Raw genomic sequence first — 17,923 nt, 5'->3', positions numbered from 1 at the left:
TTATCAAAAGTCGGATCACTGCTCATCAAGGAAGCTCACCAACGCCAATTATTGCTGCAGTTGAGCAATTGTCAAAGGGTGCGCAGGCAATGGCGCACTCAATCACTCTTTTGACTGATCGGCTTCGTACCCTTGAGGATGCGAATATTGCACTTCGTAAGCGCCGGAGGGCTAAAAGGACGCGGGTCCAGCTTGGAGGGGCGCTTAGTATAGAGGAATCTCAGGTTTTGCTTGAAGGGAAACAAAAAGGGAAACGTCCTGCACCTCAAGAGGATGAGGAGGGGGGTCCATCAAAGAGAGCCTAGCCAGCTCGGAGACGCTGTGGTGTGTGTGGCGAGACCGGTCATAATGCGCGAACCTGTTCTAAGGATACGGAATTGTCAAATGATTCGAGTAGTAATGAGGAATAGTTAATTCAATGTGTTGTGGTTGTGCAATAGTAAATACCATTACGTGCATGGGAAAAAGTTCGTCACTGACTGATGAACCACGTTAAATTTATTTTATAAAATAAATAACATTGCTTATTAATATAAAGAATCTTTACAATATTTCTAAAACCGGGAGGTAATATATAAAGCTATAGGTTTAGAGAGATTCCTCTTTAAAGCTATGATATCTTATAAAAAAGAAAATTACTATTTATTTATTATTTCTTAAACTAAAACTAAGTCGCTAATTATTGAATCTTAAGTTATTAAGAAAGAAAAAAGGCTGTATAAAGCCAATACCGACCAAAACTATAAGTAAAACGATATATAATACCTTATCTTATATAAATAAGAATATTCTAAAGATATGGTTATTAACACTTAGAACATTTACTAAAATTCTAAAACTTATACTTAATTAGTGCCTTAAAGCTAGTACTCTATAATATAAAAAATATATATTAATATCTTAATGAATATAATGGCTACAGATGTTTTATAAATATATCTAGACTCAGTGGTTTTCTACAATTTTAATGATATATTTATAATTTATAAATTCAGGTATCATATGAGTTACGTGCTTAAGAAGTTACATGGTAATAAGAGGCTCAACTGAAGTACGTATCTACTGAGATACAACGCTTTGTACGCACGTACAGCCCGTACTAAATACGCTTTACATATACATGTTAAAGCGCAGACAGGCACATATGCCCGTATAAACTTAATGCTCGGACTTAAGTATCACATGTGATTACATATAATTACATGTGATTACATATGATATTCTTATATTATATATAAACTATACTTTCCCATCATATTATAGAATAATCATCAATACAATCGATTCTCTGATTATCCCAACTCGTATCTTAACTTATTTATTTATTTTATTTTTGCCTACCTCTAACCTCTTAGTTTAACTAGTACTAGAATTAAGCTAATAATTAAAATAAAAGAGGACTTAATAGCTAAATAAGAAAAAAAGAAAATTAAAAAGAAAATTAAAATAGAAAAGAAAAATAAGATCATTATAAGTTAAGGAGAAACTAAGCTTAACGGTAGTAAATAACTTAGTATAAAGTTAGCCATAACCTATAAAGACAATATAATCTATAAATATTTCTTTACCTACTTTATAATAAAAGTACGACGTAATAGCGGGCTATACGGTACTATAGACTATAGTCTAAATAGTATTAGCCGCCTAAGTATAGTTTATAGCGACATTAGGGGGAATATAGCGGCCCTTTTTATAGAATTTAGGATTAAGCTTAATTTAATAGAGGGGCTAGAGTATACGGGTTAATAAGACATTATAAGGAAGTATAGGGTAGTATATAATAAACATCTTAGATTCTAAAATTAACTAGCTTATAAAACGTAGTAGAAAGAGAGGCCAAAGAGTAATATAATATAACGGTATAATATAACGAAATTATATAAGCAAATAGGGGGGCGTAGGCGGGTTACTTACTTCTCTTAAAGGATATTAAATTAGATAGGAAAAAGAGGAAATTAATCGGCAATAGAAATTAGTAAGGAGGTATAGACCCCGGTGGCCCTACTTCTACCGCCCAGTCAACTACCCTCATGTAATCTACGGCGCCTCCGGTCGCAATCAATTACTTGCCATATTATACGGGATTAGTAATCATATTCATTTATACGTAGGGCACGTATGGCACTTTAGCGTACTCAGTTGTACGGCTACCGTAAGTCTACTGAGAAAAAGTGTTTTGGCGGAGTGCATCTTGCAGTCTGCCGTAGAACCCTTCAATCTCATAGGCGTGAAGGGCACTGAAGTTACATGGAAGGGGGCCTGAAAAGGGGCGCGAAAGGGGCCTTTTACGAGTCAGTCTTGCAATGACATGGCTGTGCTTTCGTTGCTTTTTGGAAGGGCTGTTTTTCGACTGCGCCCACCCACATTCCGACAACTCTTCCCGGTTAGGACGGATCACTCCTTGGCTTTAGCATTCGTTTCCCAGATACTGAACTTCATGGGGTCAATCGTGAACGCCGTAAGCTTTGCTTGCAGAAAACTTGACATTATTCAAATCCACTCGTCGTACGATCCTTCTGGATGCTAACTAACTCCTACGTCATTGTTGTCCAAGGGGCAAAGTTGCCTTCAAGCTGACGAAGTCTGACAAATGTCACTTGACCTTCCTTACGGCTCAAGAGCCAAGATCCAACAGCATCTGATTCCAGGACATACATTTGACTTTCAACAATCGAGAAGGCTACCCAGGAAATTTTAGTGGATAAGATTTCACTGGTCGCGCACTGAATATGATTAAACGAAACATTTGAATATTATCATACCTCAAAGACTCTTCGTCGTCTCAACCATTAACACTCAATCGGCTAATCAGAGATCAGTGCAACCGATGAGCTCGCAGCTTCGGCTTGTTGAGTCAGCGGCGCAGCCTGTGCCTTCCGTCCGTTGGCCGGCCCGGCACGGAGTCTCTCCGTCGCAGATTGATGATCGGCCTCCTTCACCGGATCGCGGAACCATCGCGGCCCACCTTAGCTACACACGTAACAGTGAGATTGGTGGGAAGCGGCTAGTCTTGCCTTAAGCAAGTAGGAGCACGGCAGAACCGGCTTGCAAGATGGCCACCTTTGGACAGTTATTTCAGGCTAACGAAGTCTTTGGCATGGGTTGAGTAAGCCTTACCTCAGTCCGTTATTGAGAACACTCACATTGCATCACCGACCATATGCATTATGGTGTGGCCCTGAGCACAAACAATGGTTAGAAGGTTAATAGTAAGATGAGATGATTAAATGAGCTAAAAATTCAGCTACAGATATCAATCTATATCATGGTTCTTCATAACCTCAACTTCATTGGGTATCACTCAGCCAGCAGCATACTGACTCTTCTTCCTCAACCTCGGTCCAAACTTCCAAAGCAACAACGGTCCAGGCCAACCGATAACAACACCCAACAGCGCAAGCAACGTATTGCCCCAACCATAATCCAACTTCTGATACAAACTCGGCGCGAACAATGGGAATCCAAACCCAGCCAAGCTCCTCAACACCGTCGCCGCCGCGACGGCACTAGCAGCATATCGCGTATACGTATCAACCAAGAAGCCCTGGATACACTGAAACCCGATAATCACGCCCGCACTGAAGAGCACCGCGCCAATGTTGGGCCCGATCCAGTGCGTATGGTACTGGGACGTCCAGCCGTAGATCACAAGACCCATCGGTACAAGAATGGCGCCGGGAATCATCATCGGCACGCGGAACTCGGGGCGTCCCGGTCCTCCGTCTGGAACATAGCGGCGCTTGAGGGCGGCATAGATCCGGTCCTGGAGCGGGGCGCACGTTTGTGCGCCGATGAAGAAGCCCAGTCCGAGGGAAATGTAGTTGAGGCCGCTGATGCCGACGGACTCGCCGTACTCGCCCGTCCAGAGGGCCGGGAAGGTCGAGAGCACGAGGTACATTAACCCGTAGAGGTACATCATGTAGAGCGCCAGGCACTGGACGAGAGGCTGCGTGCCGAGGAGGCGGAAGGGGCGGGTGAAGGCGATGCCGAGGGTGCGCGCGATGGTGCGGTCCGGGTGGTCAAAGTCGGTGTGTAGCGCCGTGTTGCCCGTCTCCTTGATGAGGCGCTTCTTCCTCCGCGTGAGGAGCACCGGCGCGAAAGTCTCCTGGAGTACGAAGAAGCCGATGGACTGAATGACGGCCGTGAGAATCGTGGTGCTGTAGAAGATCCAGCGCCACGTCGTGTTCTGTGTGATGAAGCCGCCGGCGATGGGGCCGATGGCTGGGCCCAGTAGAGGCATGAGGGAGTAGATGCTGATGGCTTTGCCGCGCTGCTCGGCTTCGAATAAGTCGCCTAGGACGCCGCCACCGATGGCTAGGGGCGCTGAGCCGCCGAGGCCGGCGAGGAAGCGGAAGGCAATCATTTGGCTCTTGGTTTGGGCGAGACCGCATCCGAGGTTGAAGAACATGTAGAAGAGGTTCGTGAGCTGGAGGACGATGACGCGGCCGTAGAGTTCTGAGAGGGGACCCCAGGCTAGGGGGCCCACGGCGTAGGCGAGGACGAAGATGGAGAGGGCGAGGGCCTTCTCGAAGGAACTTGTGATGTTGAGGTCGGACCCGATGGCCTCTAGAGCTGGCGCAACCATGGATGAAGAGACCGGCGAGAGCAGGGTGAAGCATGATACTGTACACTTGTTAATATTCGTCTGGGTTGTTAATGCGGGGCTTGACATACTGCAGAAGACTGCCGCCCATTTCCTCTTCATCGACCATTGCTTTGGGTTTCCGGGGTCATTCGGGCCATCCCATGTTACGAGGTTCGGGTCTCGCGCTGTCCGTGTCGTCGGTGTCTTCTCAAGATCAAGTTCTTCGCCGCGTTCCAGGTCTCGTCTGTTCTGGATGCCATCTCTGACTTCGGATACCGTCCTCGACAGGGATCTTGACCTTGAGCTCCGTCCGCCATGGAGGACGCTTGCACTGTGTTCTGAGTTGCTGTCGCTGTCGTCTGATGAGGACGAGTGCCGTGATGATTCTGTCTGCTTCTCTTCGACCTTCTTCTCTGACGCTGCTGTGATGTGTCTTTCGACCTGCTGTCTTAGCGTCGTGCGCTGGGGGTTCGCGGGTCGGTCCTCCTCATCGTGTGAATCTCGTTGAGCTGAGTGTGGCGGGTTGCTTGAGTCCGCCATTCTCTTGATAAGTTATGTGTTTGCTATAGGTACAATCTCTCCTTTGAAAATGCCAGGCCAGTCACCTTGGCGTGGGTTGGATACTGCTAGGCGCGGATGATTCAATGACGTATATAAGTGAGTAGTAGTAGCAGTAGTAGTTATTAGTACTAAGGTGAGATAGTGTAGGAGTAAGTAACGAGGAGGCTCAACTCGAAGCAAATCTGTTCCAGACAACTGGAAACACGCCCCAATTAAATAAAAAGTAGAGCAGCATCAGAAAGGAGGGCAACAGAAATGAATCATTCCCATTAAAATCTCTTAACACCGGGACCATGGACGCCTCGACGTGTTCCCCAGAAGGCGGCCCGCCGCACATCGCTTCTCCATCGGCGCATGCCCGCACTTGCGGCTTCGGGAAGTGTTCTGCCGAGCATGCTTGTTAGCTTCAATTATCCAATGACGTCCGCTGGCAGGTCAGCATAAGATGCGTGTGACTACTAGCAAATAAAGACGACGACTCAACGGCCGAGAGATGCGTTTGGGGCGAGGGCTGCTCCTCGAGCCCCATGACGCCGTCTGAAGCGGCGCTAGGCACAGATATCCCCGAGACTTGAGGGCTGAACGGACTCAGCCGCTTTGATTCCCTCTCTTCTTTTCGGGTACCTGGATCTAGATCTCTTTGCTTCCGGTGGGCATGTTGAAAATTTTGGCATTGAAATCAGGTAAAACTGGGTGCACCTATTAGTCAAGTTACTCAAAGCGGATATAGAGAATCACAAACGCCGTGGTCTAAGTGGGCGCAATAGCAAGGAAAAACTGACTAGGAGCTGACAAGATCTGAGTCCGGATTTTGCCTCCGCCTCCGTAATCCGTTCGTCTGGACGTCTCTCCTTGGTGGTTCGGAGCCTTGAAAGGACCCCAGGACGGCACTCCGGTGCCGAATCGGCAGCGATCCAGGGTCGCTGACGTTCGGATGACCACTCTTGTTGGTTGGTCTGGATTTGCGATGGAGCTAACCATCTCCACAACGTCGCTGCTTGTCGGCTTCGGCTGTCACAGCGTGCAACCTTTTCGGCGTCAGGACTCAGGACTGTGACGGCGAAGATCCTCGGGCGCCTCAGATTTTTGCGATCTCGGCCATTGTCCGTACCTATGCATAGATACGGGAACCCTGGACAGCTGGACAGGGCAGTAGATTGATCCCTACAAAAACCATTGGACCTCTAGTTGAAGTTGGACGCGGTGAGGGTGTATTGCTGGCACTGCAGTAGCTACCGTATCGTTTGAGCTATGCCGCTGGTATTAGTCCCAGAACGGAGCCCACTTAATATTCGATCGATCCGAGAAAGGCAACATTTGTTCAAAAGTGGTCAGAAATATTTTGATTGAACTAGATTGTGTCCCAACAGAGAACTGCACAACTGCTGGTGAGTAGGTCCATTCTCGCAGTCGCGATGTTGCAGACAGAGGCACTACTGAGTAAGGTCGCATGCTCATGCTATTCGTAACAACCAGACCTCTAAACCAGTAATACCTAAAGTCAAGTCCCATGAACGCCATAGACCGTGTGCCTCGTTTATCAACAGGCAGGAGAGCCAAAAAAATCGAGTCCGATAAAAGTTGCTTTTGTAAGTGGTATCTTGTGTCAGAGGAATTCCGAGGCGTAATGAGGGGGTTTCCATCTCATTACCCTATGCGGCGACGTCGGTCTTGGTGTTGACCTTCTTCGCCTCAGGCTGGACGGCGCCGTCCTCCTCGCGTCCGCGCTTGCCGTTATTGTTCTTGTCTTCCGCGAAGGCCTCGCCGTTGCCGTTGGTAGCCTGGATGGTAGGCTTGCCACTGTGAGACTGGTTAGCTTTGCTGTCCCTACCAGTCAGATACGGTGATACATACGCGTTGCGGTCGTTGGTGACCTCGTTGGGATCCCTGCGGTTCTCGCGGTTGTCGCGTCCACCACGGCCACCACGGCGGTCACCACCACGGCCACGGCCGCGTCCACCGCGTCCGCCCCGGCCACCCCTGAAGCCGTTCTTCTGGTCGTGGTCGCGGCGCTGCTTCCAATCGTCGTTTCCAAAGTTGCCACCACGGCCACCTCTGCCGCGACCGCCGCGGCCACCGCGGCTATCACCCTCCTTGCCCTCGAAGAATCGGCGGGAGGTGTTGGGCTCGAGCTTGCCAGCGAGGATCAGAGCGGACTTCTCCTTGACGTAGTCGATCTTGGGCATCATCTTCAGGTCGTGTTCCTTCCACTTGGGCTTGGGGTCGAGGGCAAGGAACTTCTGAGCCGCCTCCTCATCGGGGAACTCGACAAAGACGGAGCCCTTGAAGAGCTTCTCGTTGGTGCGACGAAGACGAACGGAGTTGATGGTTCCGTACTGGCTGAAGAAGGACTCGAGGTCGAACTGGGTGGTGGGCTCCTCATCTCCGAATCCCTTGACGTAGACGCAGCGGGCGTTGAACTTGTCGTTACCAGAGGTGTAAGCCTGCTTGCGCTGGATAGTCTCCTCACCCTCCTCGCCGGCGATGTTAACCTGCGTGCTCTCCTTCAACGCAGCGACGACGGAGGAGTAGGGCTGGAAGCGACGCATGCGCTTGAAGTTGGTAATGGTATTGAGGGGGATGGGCTTGTTGTCGAATCCTCCAACAATCTCCCACAGGAACTTGTCGTGGGGAAGGTTGCTGTCCGACAGGTAGAACTCGACCTACAGTCAATCGCGTTAGTCAATCGGTCAGTTGGGGTCCTCAGATGGGAATGCCTTACCTGCTTGCGGATCTCAACGGGATCGTCTGTCTCCTTGAGGAGGGAAGGGTCAAACTTGACATTGTTGGCGTGGGTCTTCTGGTCGATCTGGGCGGTCGTCTTGATGATGTCGGCTTCCTTGGTCTCGGACTCGACAAGCTTGGCCTCAGCCTCGACCTCTTCCTTGGTAGTCTCCTCGACCTCGGCAGTCTCCTCGACCTTGGCAGTCTCCTCGACCTTGGCAGTCTCCTCAACCTTTGCAGGCTCCTCGACCTGGACGGGCGCTTCGGCGGCAATAGCCTCGACGGGCTTGGTCTCCTCGGCGGCGCTCATCGTAGGGTGAGTCGGGGTGTGAAGTAAGAAATGTTGAATCGTCTGTATAGCAGAGAAATTGTCAATTGTGAGTTCTCGGTCGCAATTAGCAGTAGATTGTGGCGCGACAAAGGGAAGTGACAAGACAATAGACTCGAGGGGGGAAAGTAGGTGGTATTTATTATGTGGCGGGGTAGGCAAGCGCAAAGAGTCAGAGGGGGTAAGTGAGTAATCCGGAGAAAGCTTACAGTGTAGAAATCAGTCAATGCAGTTGGACGACCGTGGTACAAGCAGGGCGTTCTTCGTGTAATAAGTTTTGAGGTTCAGAGTTTAGACAGTCAGCGGAGAAAGGCGATAATTCTTGGTCAAGCGGGAGTGGCAGAAAAAAAGAAAAAAAAAAGTCCCCCGTTTCTCCAGTAGTGAGGATTTTGCGACCAGAATTCGCATGCACGAGCGAGAGCTCCAGTTTCTGCCGCGGCGGCTTGCGCGCATTTGAGGCTCACCGCCCGCAGCTCGAGTCCACTTGGCTAGGGTGGGGAGACTGAAAAAATCAACCACACGGGTGGCTGCGAATGCTGCGGGAGGCTGGGTACGTACTGCCATGATCCCAGTCCTCGTAAAGCCTCGAAAAAATGATCCTTAGGTAAGCAATATTTTCTCCCGCCCAATTCTAATGCTACCTTACCTTAGGTAAGCTATCTCCGCACGTGACGACGTGACAGCTCTTACGGCAGGCCAGAAGAAGTACGTACCGGCTACCGGGACATGCCGTTCCATCACCAAAATTTCCGTCTCTGCGTCTCGTGCTCCTGAAGCTGTCGCCATCCCTCCAGCTCTAAGTCCGCGACCATTCAGCCCCAATTAGCCCAACATGAGAGGTAGAAAGCCAAGGTGGTACAACTTGGTGAAGCCAGTAAGCTATCATCCATCCTTTCCCACTGAGCCTCGACGTCAATCGCATTCTGCGTTCCCCTGAACTTGCCCTCGACAACTTCCATCGCATGACGCTGGAACGAACGAGGGATGAACTGAAGCTAACCATTACCACCTTTTCTCTTTCTCCTCAAACAGAAAATTCGCCAGTCATGGAATAAGTACAACCTTTACAACCTCGCCACATTGAAGTTGAAACGAAACCGTATCTCGAGAACCTTCTTCCAGCAGAAATGGACCGCCAAGTCAATGACCCGTGCCTACCACGGCGCCCATGTCAAGGAGGCGGAATGGTCGCGCAACTTCTCCCGCCGCCTCTTCTCCGCCGTCGATATGCCGCCTGAGTATCTCGCCAAGTACGACGGATCAGAGCACTCGGCCGGCCGCGGTTCCGGTCTGCACGCCGAGCCGGGATCAGAGGACCGCACGCCCACCGCATATAAATTCTCCAAGCTCGAATCAGCCAGAGAAGATCGTTCCAGAGAGGAACGCACGAGAGGGGGTGAACCACAGACCGCGATGCTTGCCCGTCCCGTCCAGCAAATGACGCCCTACATGCAGATGGCGTTCGCCCCCCTCGAGAGGAGGCTGGACATCGCCATCTTCCGCGCCATGTTCGCCAGCAGTACGCTCCAGGCAAAACAGTTCTGCACACACGGCGCCGTCAAGGTCAACGGCAAAGTTGTGAGTCACCACATTACCCCCTGCCCAAACACGAGTTCCCGCCATCTGTATACGGCAGGCATCTAATCATCCGCTTCTAGATGCGCTATGGTGCCTACAAGCTCAACCCCGGCGATATGTTCCAGGTTGATGTCGATAATGTCCTCTTCGCAACCGGCCGGGCCAAGACTCCCAAGCACGCACTCTGGCTCGCCGGTAAAGACTATGAATCCCTGAACTCCGGCGACAAGGGCAACAAAGAGGCGATTGAGGAGGGTGCCTCAGAACAGGAATCCGGTGACGCAGCACTCGAGGCTCCCGAAGCCGAAGCCGCCGTCGAAGAAGCCGATGCTGCCGCAGAAAGCGGCGAGGCCGCCGCCGAAGCAGCAGAAGCAGCCGCCGACGGGGAGGAGGGAAGCCAGCTCTCCGAGGCAGACAAGTCCGCCCAGCTCCACAAGCAGCTCAAGTCCCTCGTCCGCTCCGTCAAGACCCTCATCAACGACGGAACCAACGGCTTCACACCTAGCAAGAAGCGCCAACTCCGCGCCTTCATGGCCGAGGCCAAGCGCGCCATTTCCACATCGGGCCGCGTCACCGACTCCGCCTCGCTCGACCACGTCGGCGTAATGGACAACCTCACCGCCCTCCTCAAGGACTTCAAGCTCGAGGGCAACAAGGTCGAGGCCGTCGCCTCCCCCGAAGCAGAGGCCAAGGACGACCACTCCAAGCCGACGAGCGCCAAAGAAAAGGCAGAGACCGAGGCCGTCAAGGACCTCATCACCTCAAAGGACGTCCGCGGCGCGCTCAGCGGCCTCAACAAGGCCGAACAGGCCGCCTTTGCCGACCTTCTCCGCCAGAACGCCGAGAACCCCATCGACGAGTCCAAGCCCTACTGGACCCCCTGGCAGCCGCGCCGCTACATGGCGCCCTTTGCCTTTATCCCGCGCTACCTCGAGGTGAACCAGAACATCTGCGCCGCCGTCTACCTCCGCCACCCCGTCGCGAGGCGCGGTGTGGCCGAGGTGCCCACTCCCTTCACCTACGAGACGAACCAGTTGGCTTTCAACTGGTACCTGAGGAGGGGTTGAGCGTGTGTGTAGAGATGTAGGTGTCGTGCCTGGTAGTGGTTGTGGTTGTGGTAGTGGTGCAGCAGAGGAGATGGCCGCTGGAAGGATCAGACGGCAGTGTACAACAGGACATGGATCCCCAAAACTTGTAGGACTGCATGTAAAAAGGTGTAGACGTAGTCGTCTATGTACATCATCAAGGGAAGAGAAATTAAACATACTAAACATACTGTGTCGCAAAACCCATAATTCTATGACAATGTTACCAGCGGTTCTTGTAAGCTGCAGGAACATCAGCAGTTTGTAGTTTTAACCCACCCCCTCGGAAGGAGCAAATGAGAGCATCAGGAGCTAGACTATGCAAAGGAATCAAAGACATTACGTCGCAGCGATTCAAGGCAAAGATTGGAAAGAATAGGTGGACTTGAGACATCACATGAATAGGCACTTTGGACAAGGTCTAGGGAATCATCATTTCGAAGCACTGTAACTAAGCTGACAAAGAGAAGCAATGACTCCTCATTCCTTTCGCGTCTTTCCCTCCTTAATCTGCATCAAGCCCCCTGCGTGACTGCTTCGTAAAGACTTTTTGATGATGCTGGGATTCCGTTAAGTGATTAGATGAGGGTGTGATTAAAAGAGGTCCAGAAAAAGGGGGTGATAAGAAAGAACATGAAGAGAATCGACAAAGAGGCGCGGTGTGCTGGTATTGTATGGGCATCATTGGTACTTAGACATGGGTCGTGGAAAGAAGAATGCGAGCAACGTGTGGCGTCAAGAGACCAAAGGAGGCATCTCAACGGAGCGAGAAACCCTTCCGCTTGCCTTCCTTCTCGATGGGCCGGCCGCTCTCGACTCGTTGCTTCTTCTCCTCGAGCTCCATGCGTTGGCGCTCCAGTTGCTCCTTCATCTCTCTGTGGCGGGAGTAGAGCTCCTCTTCGCTCTGCTTCAGCTTGCTCTCCTTCTCGGCAACCTTTTGCTGGAAGACCATCTTCATCTCGGCCTCCATCTTGGCGAGCTTCTGCTCGTGCAGGGCGCGCTCCTCCTCCTGCTTGACGGCGGGGTTGACCTCCTTGAAAACGCTGGGGTCTTGCGACACGCCCATACCAATGAGCTTGTCGGTACGGTAGTTCTCGTACAGGCTGTTGTTGGTGTGCTCCTTGAGCTCCTCCATGTGCGTCCGAATGAGCATCTGGCGAAGCTTGACGAAGTCGCAGTGCTCCTCGTTGTCGACCTCGATGACACCCCAGGGGTAGCTACGTCCACGGACCTTGCGGCCGTCGGCGTTGGTGATCTCGTTAGTCGCACCAACGACAGCGAAGGGAACCTTGGACATGATCTCGTTGTTCTCAGCAATGGTCTCCTCATCGTCAAGCTCGTAGCGCGGGCCCTCGAAGATCTGGATACCGTGGTGCTTGATATCGGAGAGAATCTGGAAGGATTTAGTGGGTGTCACGAGTTGATGAAGAGGACTTTACATACTCTGGACTTGAAATTGGCAATCTCCTCGTCGGTGAGAGTATCGGCCTTGGCGATGACGGGAATCAAGTTGACCTTGGTGTGAAGGCGGCGCATGACCTCGATGTCGAGGGGCTTGAGGGAGTGGCCAGTGGGCTGGATGAAGAACACGCAGGCGTGGATACGGTTGTCCACGATGTTCATGCGGTTGACCTTGTTCTCAGCGTCAAGGTAGGCGTCGTAACGCTGCTCAATGTTGTCGACAATCGGGCGCCAGGACTCATCGTTGTTGACGAAGTCGCCGAATCCAGGGGTGTCGACCACGGTCAAGCGAAGGCGGACGCCAGCCTCCTCAATATCGGCGCTGATGGACTGAATGGTAACCGTCTTCGGGATGATGTCCAAGCTAGGGCCCTTGCGCTCCTTGGGAGGGTAAAGAGAAGTGTTGAAGAGAGTGTTGACCAGGGTCGACTTTCCGAGTCCAGATTCACCTGAATTAAGCAATGTTAGCGGGTGTTCCATGTCATCGAAGACAACGGTAAATGACATACCAACAACCATCACGTTGAAGTTGAAGCCCTTGCGGACACTCTTGCGGTGCCATTGGTTAGGCAGGTTCGCAAAGCCGACATAGCCAGTCAGCTTGCGGCGAACAATGTTCCTAAGATCACTGGAGGGAGCCGAAGGGGCACCGCCAGCTTGGTAGGAGTCAGATGAGGGCTCTTCGACGGGGGGCGAAGTGGACGCCGAGGGCGGCGGGGAGGTAGCAGGAGAACCTTCGTCAGCTGCGATCACGTCAGTAAATGATTCTCTTCGAGAAATTGAGATTTAGCAGGGCGGCAAGGCAGCGGCGAGAACAAGATTGTATAGTTTGTTTGGTGTCGAATTGCGAAGGGGCAGGTCGTCTTTCATATCTTCCCATATTGTTGTCTACCGCCTTCACATCGTTGGGCTATGCTAACGACTGTTGGGGCCCAGGAAAGCATCCGAGAGATAAGAGAGAGAACGTCGGGTGGGAGCGGATTGGGGTTTCTTTGAAGTTGATCGTATACGGTTTCTCATGTGGCCATTGTTGTTCCGGTCTGATTCTCGTTTTGCCTTGCCGGTCCTGGTTCGTAGATCATGACACCGCGAGCTGCTTACCCATTGCGAATATCGGGGGAGTTGTCTTGGAGATGTTTGTCTCAAGAAAAATATCTGGATCTGAAGGATAAAGAGGATGTGTTAGCTAGGCTGTGATGTGAGGCAAAACGCTGCTGGAAAGCAGGAAGATTGGCTCAGGAGATGGGACGACGCAAGTGGTGATGGGTTTGTAGTATTGCGCAACAGCAAGATCATGCCAGCTGGCCAGGTGAAGGAGGGAAAGGGAGCATTTGTTTGGCCAGTTTGTTTCCTCGATCCGGTCCTTGAACGATAGGAGAAGTGTAGAAGAAGAGACGACGGAAGATTTACGTACCTGGACGTCTACAAAGCAGTCGCGTGTCAAGGAGCGTCGCAGATGGGTAACGAACGATAGAAAAGGAGAGAGGTGGTGAATGGGGTCTGGCGACAGACAATTGGACCTCTCGGTGCCGAAAGAGGAGATGGCGAAATGCTCGAGGGCAAAGTTGATGATGGGGCCGAAAAGAAGAATCACAACCTCAAGGGAGAGAAAGGTGTGGTGGTTGCGAAGTAGAGAAGGAGAGGTGTAGGGTGAGGTAGGTAGTAGGTTCCTCGATGAACGTACGTTTTGGGGGTGGGAAGGGGAAATTTAGGGTGCAACGGGGACAAGAAAGATTTGGCTGTGTGACCCCGTTTCCTGACGACGGTCGGTGCTCCCTTCACGATTCACCTCAGGTCACCTCACCTACCGTGCCGTCCACGTCCAGTACCTTTAAAGCACCGCGTTCCATTCTGCTTGCTCTCTCCCTGGGTACCTAAGGTACGTTCAGTACTAATTACGGTAGGTAGGTACTTCGTACACGTACAGATACTACAGAGGACGACCACTGGGAAGGGACGGAACCTGGAACTGAGGGTGCCCAGGTGGTGCTTGCCCGCCGCTACGAGGTGCAGATACAGGGGACCAGCATGCCTGATGGGGGACGGGAGATGGTGTTGGGCCTGGCTGGCCGGTGCTGTTCTGCTACTGGACGGCGGGTGCTGTGGTGCATGATGGACGGGGGAGAAGCACGTTGCTGTCCCCTTCCCTCTCCAAGCAAAAGGGGGTTGAAGTGGACTAATCCCGGTCGGGCTAGATTGGTTCGAGTGGATCCCGAGCATGGGTGGTGGATGGAGCAGGAGAATTAGAGACCGGGGTCCGCCTTAACGGCACGACATGATTGGCCGTGGGGCGGTGGTCATAATGAAGCATCAGAAAAAAAAACCCGCCAAAAGGAGCATCTGGAGATTGGGGAAAGGAACGACAGACATTGAATTTCAAGAGACTGGGTAAGATTTGCAGCTTGTCTTCTTGCAGGCAGTCAATGTCTCTATTCATCCAGTTCCTTGCTTTTACTTTTGTGACCAAAGGCCTTTCTACCTTTGTCATTTTGGGCCGAGTCTTGCTGTCCCTTCAAGGGCGACAACACAGAGAGGACCCCTTATTCGTGCCCGACGCTTGGGCGATTTACGGTGATTCTCCAAGTGGCATCTGCTCCACCCAGAAACAAAGTAGAGTGCCAACTGTTTGCCGGCCAAGCCACGGGGACAGCACGGAAGGAGAAACAACCTGCGGCTGCGTTTGAGCACCGCAACCTCACGTCCAACACACAGTGACACTCAAAGTCTGAAGGGGGCATTTCTCCACCTGTATCCAAAGGCCAAGGAAAGCCCACGTGAGATGGATTGCATCACGACATTGACAGGTGTCCCGAGAGGAATGAAACAAGTTGGGTTTTTTTCCTTCCCGGACGTTGGCTTTGCCTGGATTCCCGTCACCCGTGTGCTTGTGCGAAAGGTACTGTCAACAATGCAAGCAAGCTGCAGAGAGTTACGTACTCGGCTTTCTTTCTCCAAAAAAAAAAAGTCAAAACTTGGGACGAAGATGAGACTGGCAGCTATTGCTCAACCATGCCGTACGAATACTTAAGCAGATCCTGTCCCTACGCAGCGGTTGTGTTGTCCCATAGCCTGTAGAACGATATCACTGTGCGGTACGGTGATTGCATTGAGGGCCGGAAAAGCAGGAATCTGACCTCCAATTTCCACGTCTCATCCATGATCACGCCCTGCCCGGGACCAAAGACAGCGCCAGAGCCAGTATCAGTCAGTAATACCGGGAGCCACCAGGAACCAGCACGGCCTGGCAAAAGGCATGGACCACCGTGGATCCCGCCGTGTGAGTGTGGACTGAGATGGAATGGGGCCAAGTGGGAAATGGGAGGAAGCCATTCACCCATTCTTGTCAATGGCATCCTGGTCACAATCCGGGCAGATGAGCATATTGCGCCTCAGGCACACACGGCACAATCTCAAATTTGGGGGACCCCCCAAATGGGACCGGGACCCACTCGGCCTCCAAGGAACGGGAAAAAAGACAATCCGACACACGGGCCGTCTTCTGACACTGACTTCACAGGCTTCACCCCAGCTTCTTCCTCGCCCTCTGCTATGCCCTGCTGTTGCTGCAGGCTTCACACCCCCTTCGTCCTCTTGGCCACTCTTACCTGCAGCGAGACCCCGTGGACCTGCAGGAGTAGTCCCTGAATCCGCCAGTCACTTGCCCCGAAGAAACCTAGAGCAACGCACCCGTCGTCTGCCGAAAGGTGCCCCGGCCGCTATACTACGTTAGCTGCGTTCTCTTCAGCCACTTCGAATCATCCACATCACCGCGTCTCTTCGTGAATCTGTCCATCCAGAGGGTGTCATTCGTCCACACTTGCAGGTACGAGGTCGCGCTGGGGGGGGATTCAAGAATGCTTCGTGGCCAATCCTGTCGAAGGCCAATCCTGCCTGTGGCATGCCGAAAAAGAAGCGGACCACCTCGTAGAGCCACATCACCACTTTATCATCATTATTAGCTACCGTCCAACAAGTCGAGGGACTGCTCAAGCAGCGAATCGACAAGCTTGCGGCACGTTGAGTTTTGCCAACCAGCCAATATAAGGAACGGGATGCAGGTTTGGCAGCCAGCCTTGCCGTGTCTCGGGTCTTACTACTACTGTCTTGCCCAAACTCCCTGCGTCGGACAAATCGCTGATCGGCTTCGCGCAGATCCTGCAGCAAAAAAACAGGCGGGCAGAGCAGGCAAACGCAGAAAGTGGTTATAAGTGACAGAACCGCCCACAAACACCATTGACGCCCGCCACTTTAATTTGCCGGAGCAAGCCACTCCCCAAGATTGTCCACACTGTAATTGCAGGCCAGGAGGTCGTCTCGCTCCTCGATATCGAGTCTGACAATCATGTCCTCCGCCGGCAGTGCATTCTTCTCGCCGCTCTGGATTCGGCGGTACTTACACAGCACCTTCATGATCATCCAATTGACGGGTCAGCCTTGCGCTCGCAACCTTGGCACCTCTAATTCGAGCCACCAGAGTTAAAGAAGCCTGGGGCCGCAAACTGATGAATGCTTTAGAATGAGTCGCAAGCAACTGTGTGTGGATTTTCGTCAGTGGGATGCCGCATCTCGGCCTCCGAGACGAGCGAAATCTTGCCAGTCCAGACCTGCGCGCTAATCTTCGACCATAGCTCTACTTCTATGTTACGCTGACATTCACAAAGCAGCCAGTATTCGCGAGATAGAGTACTTGACAGCTGCTAAAGGTTCAAAGGAGACGCGAAGATCCATGGGGCCTTGAGGTCATCTCCGGCATGAGGAGCTCCGGCCCCGAAGTGAGAAAAACCGGCTCTCGATCACCGTATTTGTGGGGCCTTTGCCCCGATGCCTTTGACGTGCTCCGGTTACTAAGGTCAGAACTTGGTAAACCCGTCACCTCGGCTCGGTCCTGCTTTTCCGAAATAGAAAACTCAAATCCCTAGTCGCTGACTATAAACACGGACATTGCCTGCGGCTTCTTGATAGAACACGACGTCCCAGTATTTCTTCTTGCATTTGTCAGAGAGCAAATCTCCAAACTCCTGTGAAGGATGTGTAACTCTATTGGCATGGGGTTAAGACAGGGGGTCTGGTACAGTCACTGTAACAATTTACTTCGAGAGCAGGTTGGAACGTTCGTACCAGATGACTGTTCGAATTGTCTCGCTGCTTTCCTCGACAAGATACTCATGACCAGCCAGGAGTATCCAAGGGAGGCCTCGACACAGCGATACTGTACCCAAGACCTTCCACAAGGAGTTTTCGATGCCTATCAATTTTCCCTAGGCGTTACCGGATATCGAAGTACTACATCAGAGTTTCCAACTCTGTCATCAGAATACAGGAACTCGGCCTTGGTCGCTGTATCAATGTTGTTTTACGGGTCTTTAACGTAAGCCCGAAAATGCAAAAGTCTTTCTGATCTGATCCTTGGTTGCCGTAAAACTTCCAGCGAGCTAATGGCACGAGACGCACAAACATCATCGCCGCTGTAGCACCTACCAATGTTCCAAGATCCATCTCGTGAGCTCTTCTCTCGCAAGAGACAGATTGACTAGAGACAGATTCGAAATGTATGCCTGTAACGACCAAGGCCTTTATTTGTCAAGAAAGTGAGGTCCCCGC

The 17,923-nt window shown here is 51.7% G+C and overlaps 4 protein-coding genes across 4 annotated transcripts; 1 reads left to right on the top strand and 3 right to left on the bottom strand.

Annotated features, from left to right (window-relative positions):
• Positions 1–3,151: 3,151 nt before the first annotated feature.
• BDP81DRAFT_368748 (major facilitator superfamily transporter) lies at positions 3,152–5,288 on the bottom strand. The gene is made up of 3 exons (XM_060586569.1): positions 4,675–5,288; positions 3,251–4,623; positions 3,152–3,194 (listed from the first exon to the last, which is right to left on the bottom strand). Exons 1-2 carry the CDS (start codon positions 5,123–5,125, stop codon positions 3,302–3,304), a joined length of 1,773 nt encoding a protein of 590 aa, XP_060449334.1. The 5' UTR covers positions 5,126–5,288; the 3' UTR covers positions 3,152–3,194; positions 3,251–3,301.
• Positions 5,289–6,798: 1,510 nt separating this feature from the next.
• Positions 6,799–8,180, bottom strand: BDP81DRAFT_311783 (uncharacterized protein; the record flags this gene model as incomplete). Its single annotated transcript, XM_060583752.1, has 2 exons — positions 6,799–7,809; positions 7,869–8,180. The coding sequence occupies 2 exons, from the start codon at positions 8,178–8,180 to the stop codon at positions 6,799–6,801; spliced, it is 1,323 nt and encodes a 440-aa protein (XP_060449333.1).
• A 638-nt stretch (positions 8,181–8,818) lies between these two features.
• Positions 8,819–11,166, top strand: BDP81DRAFT_343135 (uncharacterized protein). Its single transcript, XM_060586054.1, has 3 exons — positions 8,819–9,072; positions 9,231–9,776; positions 9,857–11,166. The coding sequence occupies exons 1-3, from the start codon at positions 9,031–9,033 to the stop codon at positions 10,841–10,843; spliced, it is 1,575 nt and encodes a 524-aa protein (XP_060449332.1). The 5' UTR covers positions 8,819–9,030; the 3' UTR covers positions 10,844–11,166.
• Positions 11,167–11,277: 111 nt separating this feature from the next.
• Positions 11,278–13,723, bottom strand: BDP81DRAFT_368738 (Septin-domain-containing protein). The gene is made up of 4 exons (XM_060586568.1): positions 13,424–13,723; positions 12,832–13,065; positions 12,305–12,771; positions 11,278–12,254 (listed from the first exon to the last, which is right to left on the bottom strand). The coding sequence occupies exons 1-4, from the start codon at positions 13,425–13,427 to the stop codon at positions 11,619–11,621; spliced, it is 1,341 nt and encodes a 446-aa protein (XP_060449331.1). The 5' UTR covers positions 13,428–13,723; the 3' UTR covers positions 11,278–11,618.
• Positions 13,724–17,923: the final 4,200 nt, after the last annotated feature.

This window comes from Colletotrichum phormii, assembly GCF_030913505.1.
Source record: "Colletotrichum phormii strain CBS 102054 chromosome Unknown BDP81scaffold_4, whole genome shotgun sequence".
In the NCBI taxonomy this organism is placed as follows: domain Eukaryota; kingdom Fungi; phylum Ascomycota; class Sordariomycetes; order Glomerellales; family Glomerellaceae; genus Colletotrichum; species Colletotrichum phormii.
The sequence above is the reverse complement of the archived record's forward strand: the minus strand, read 5'-3'. Positions and strand labels throughout refer to the sequence as shown.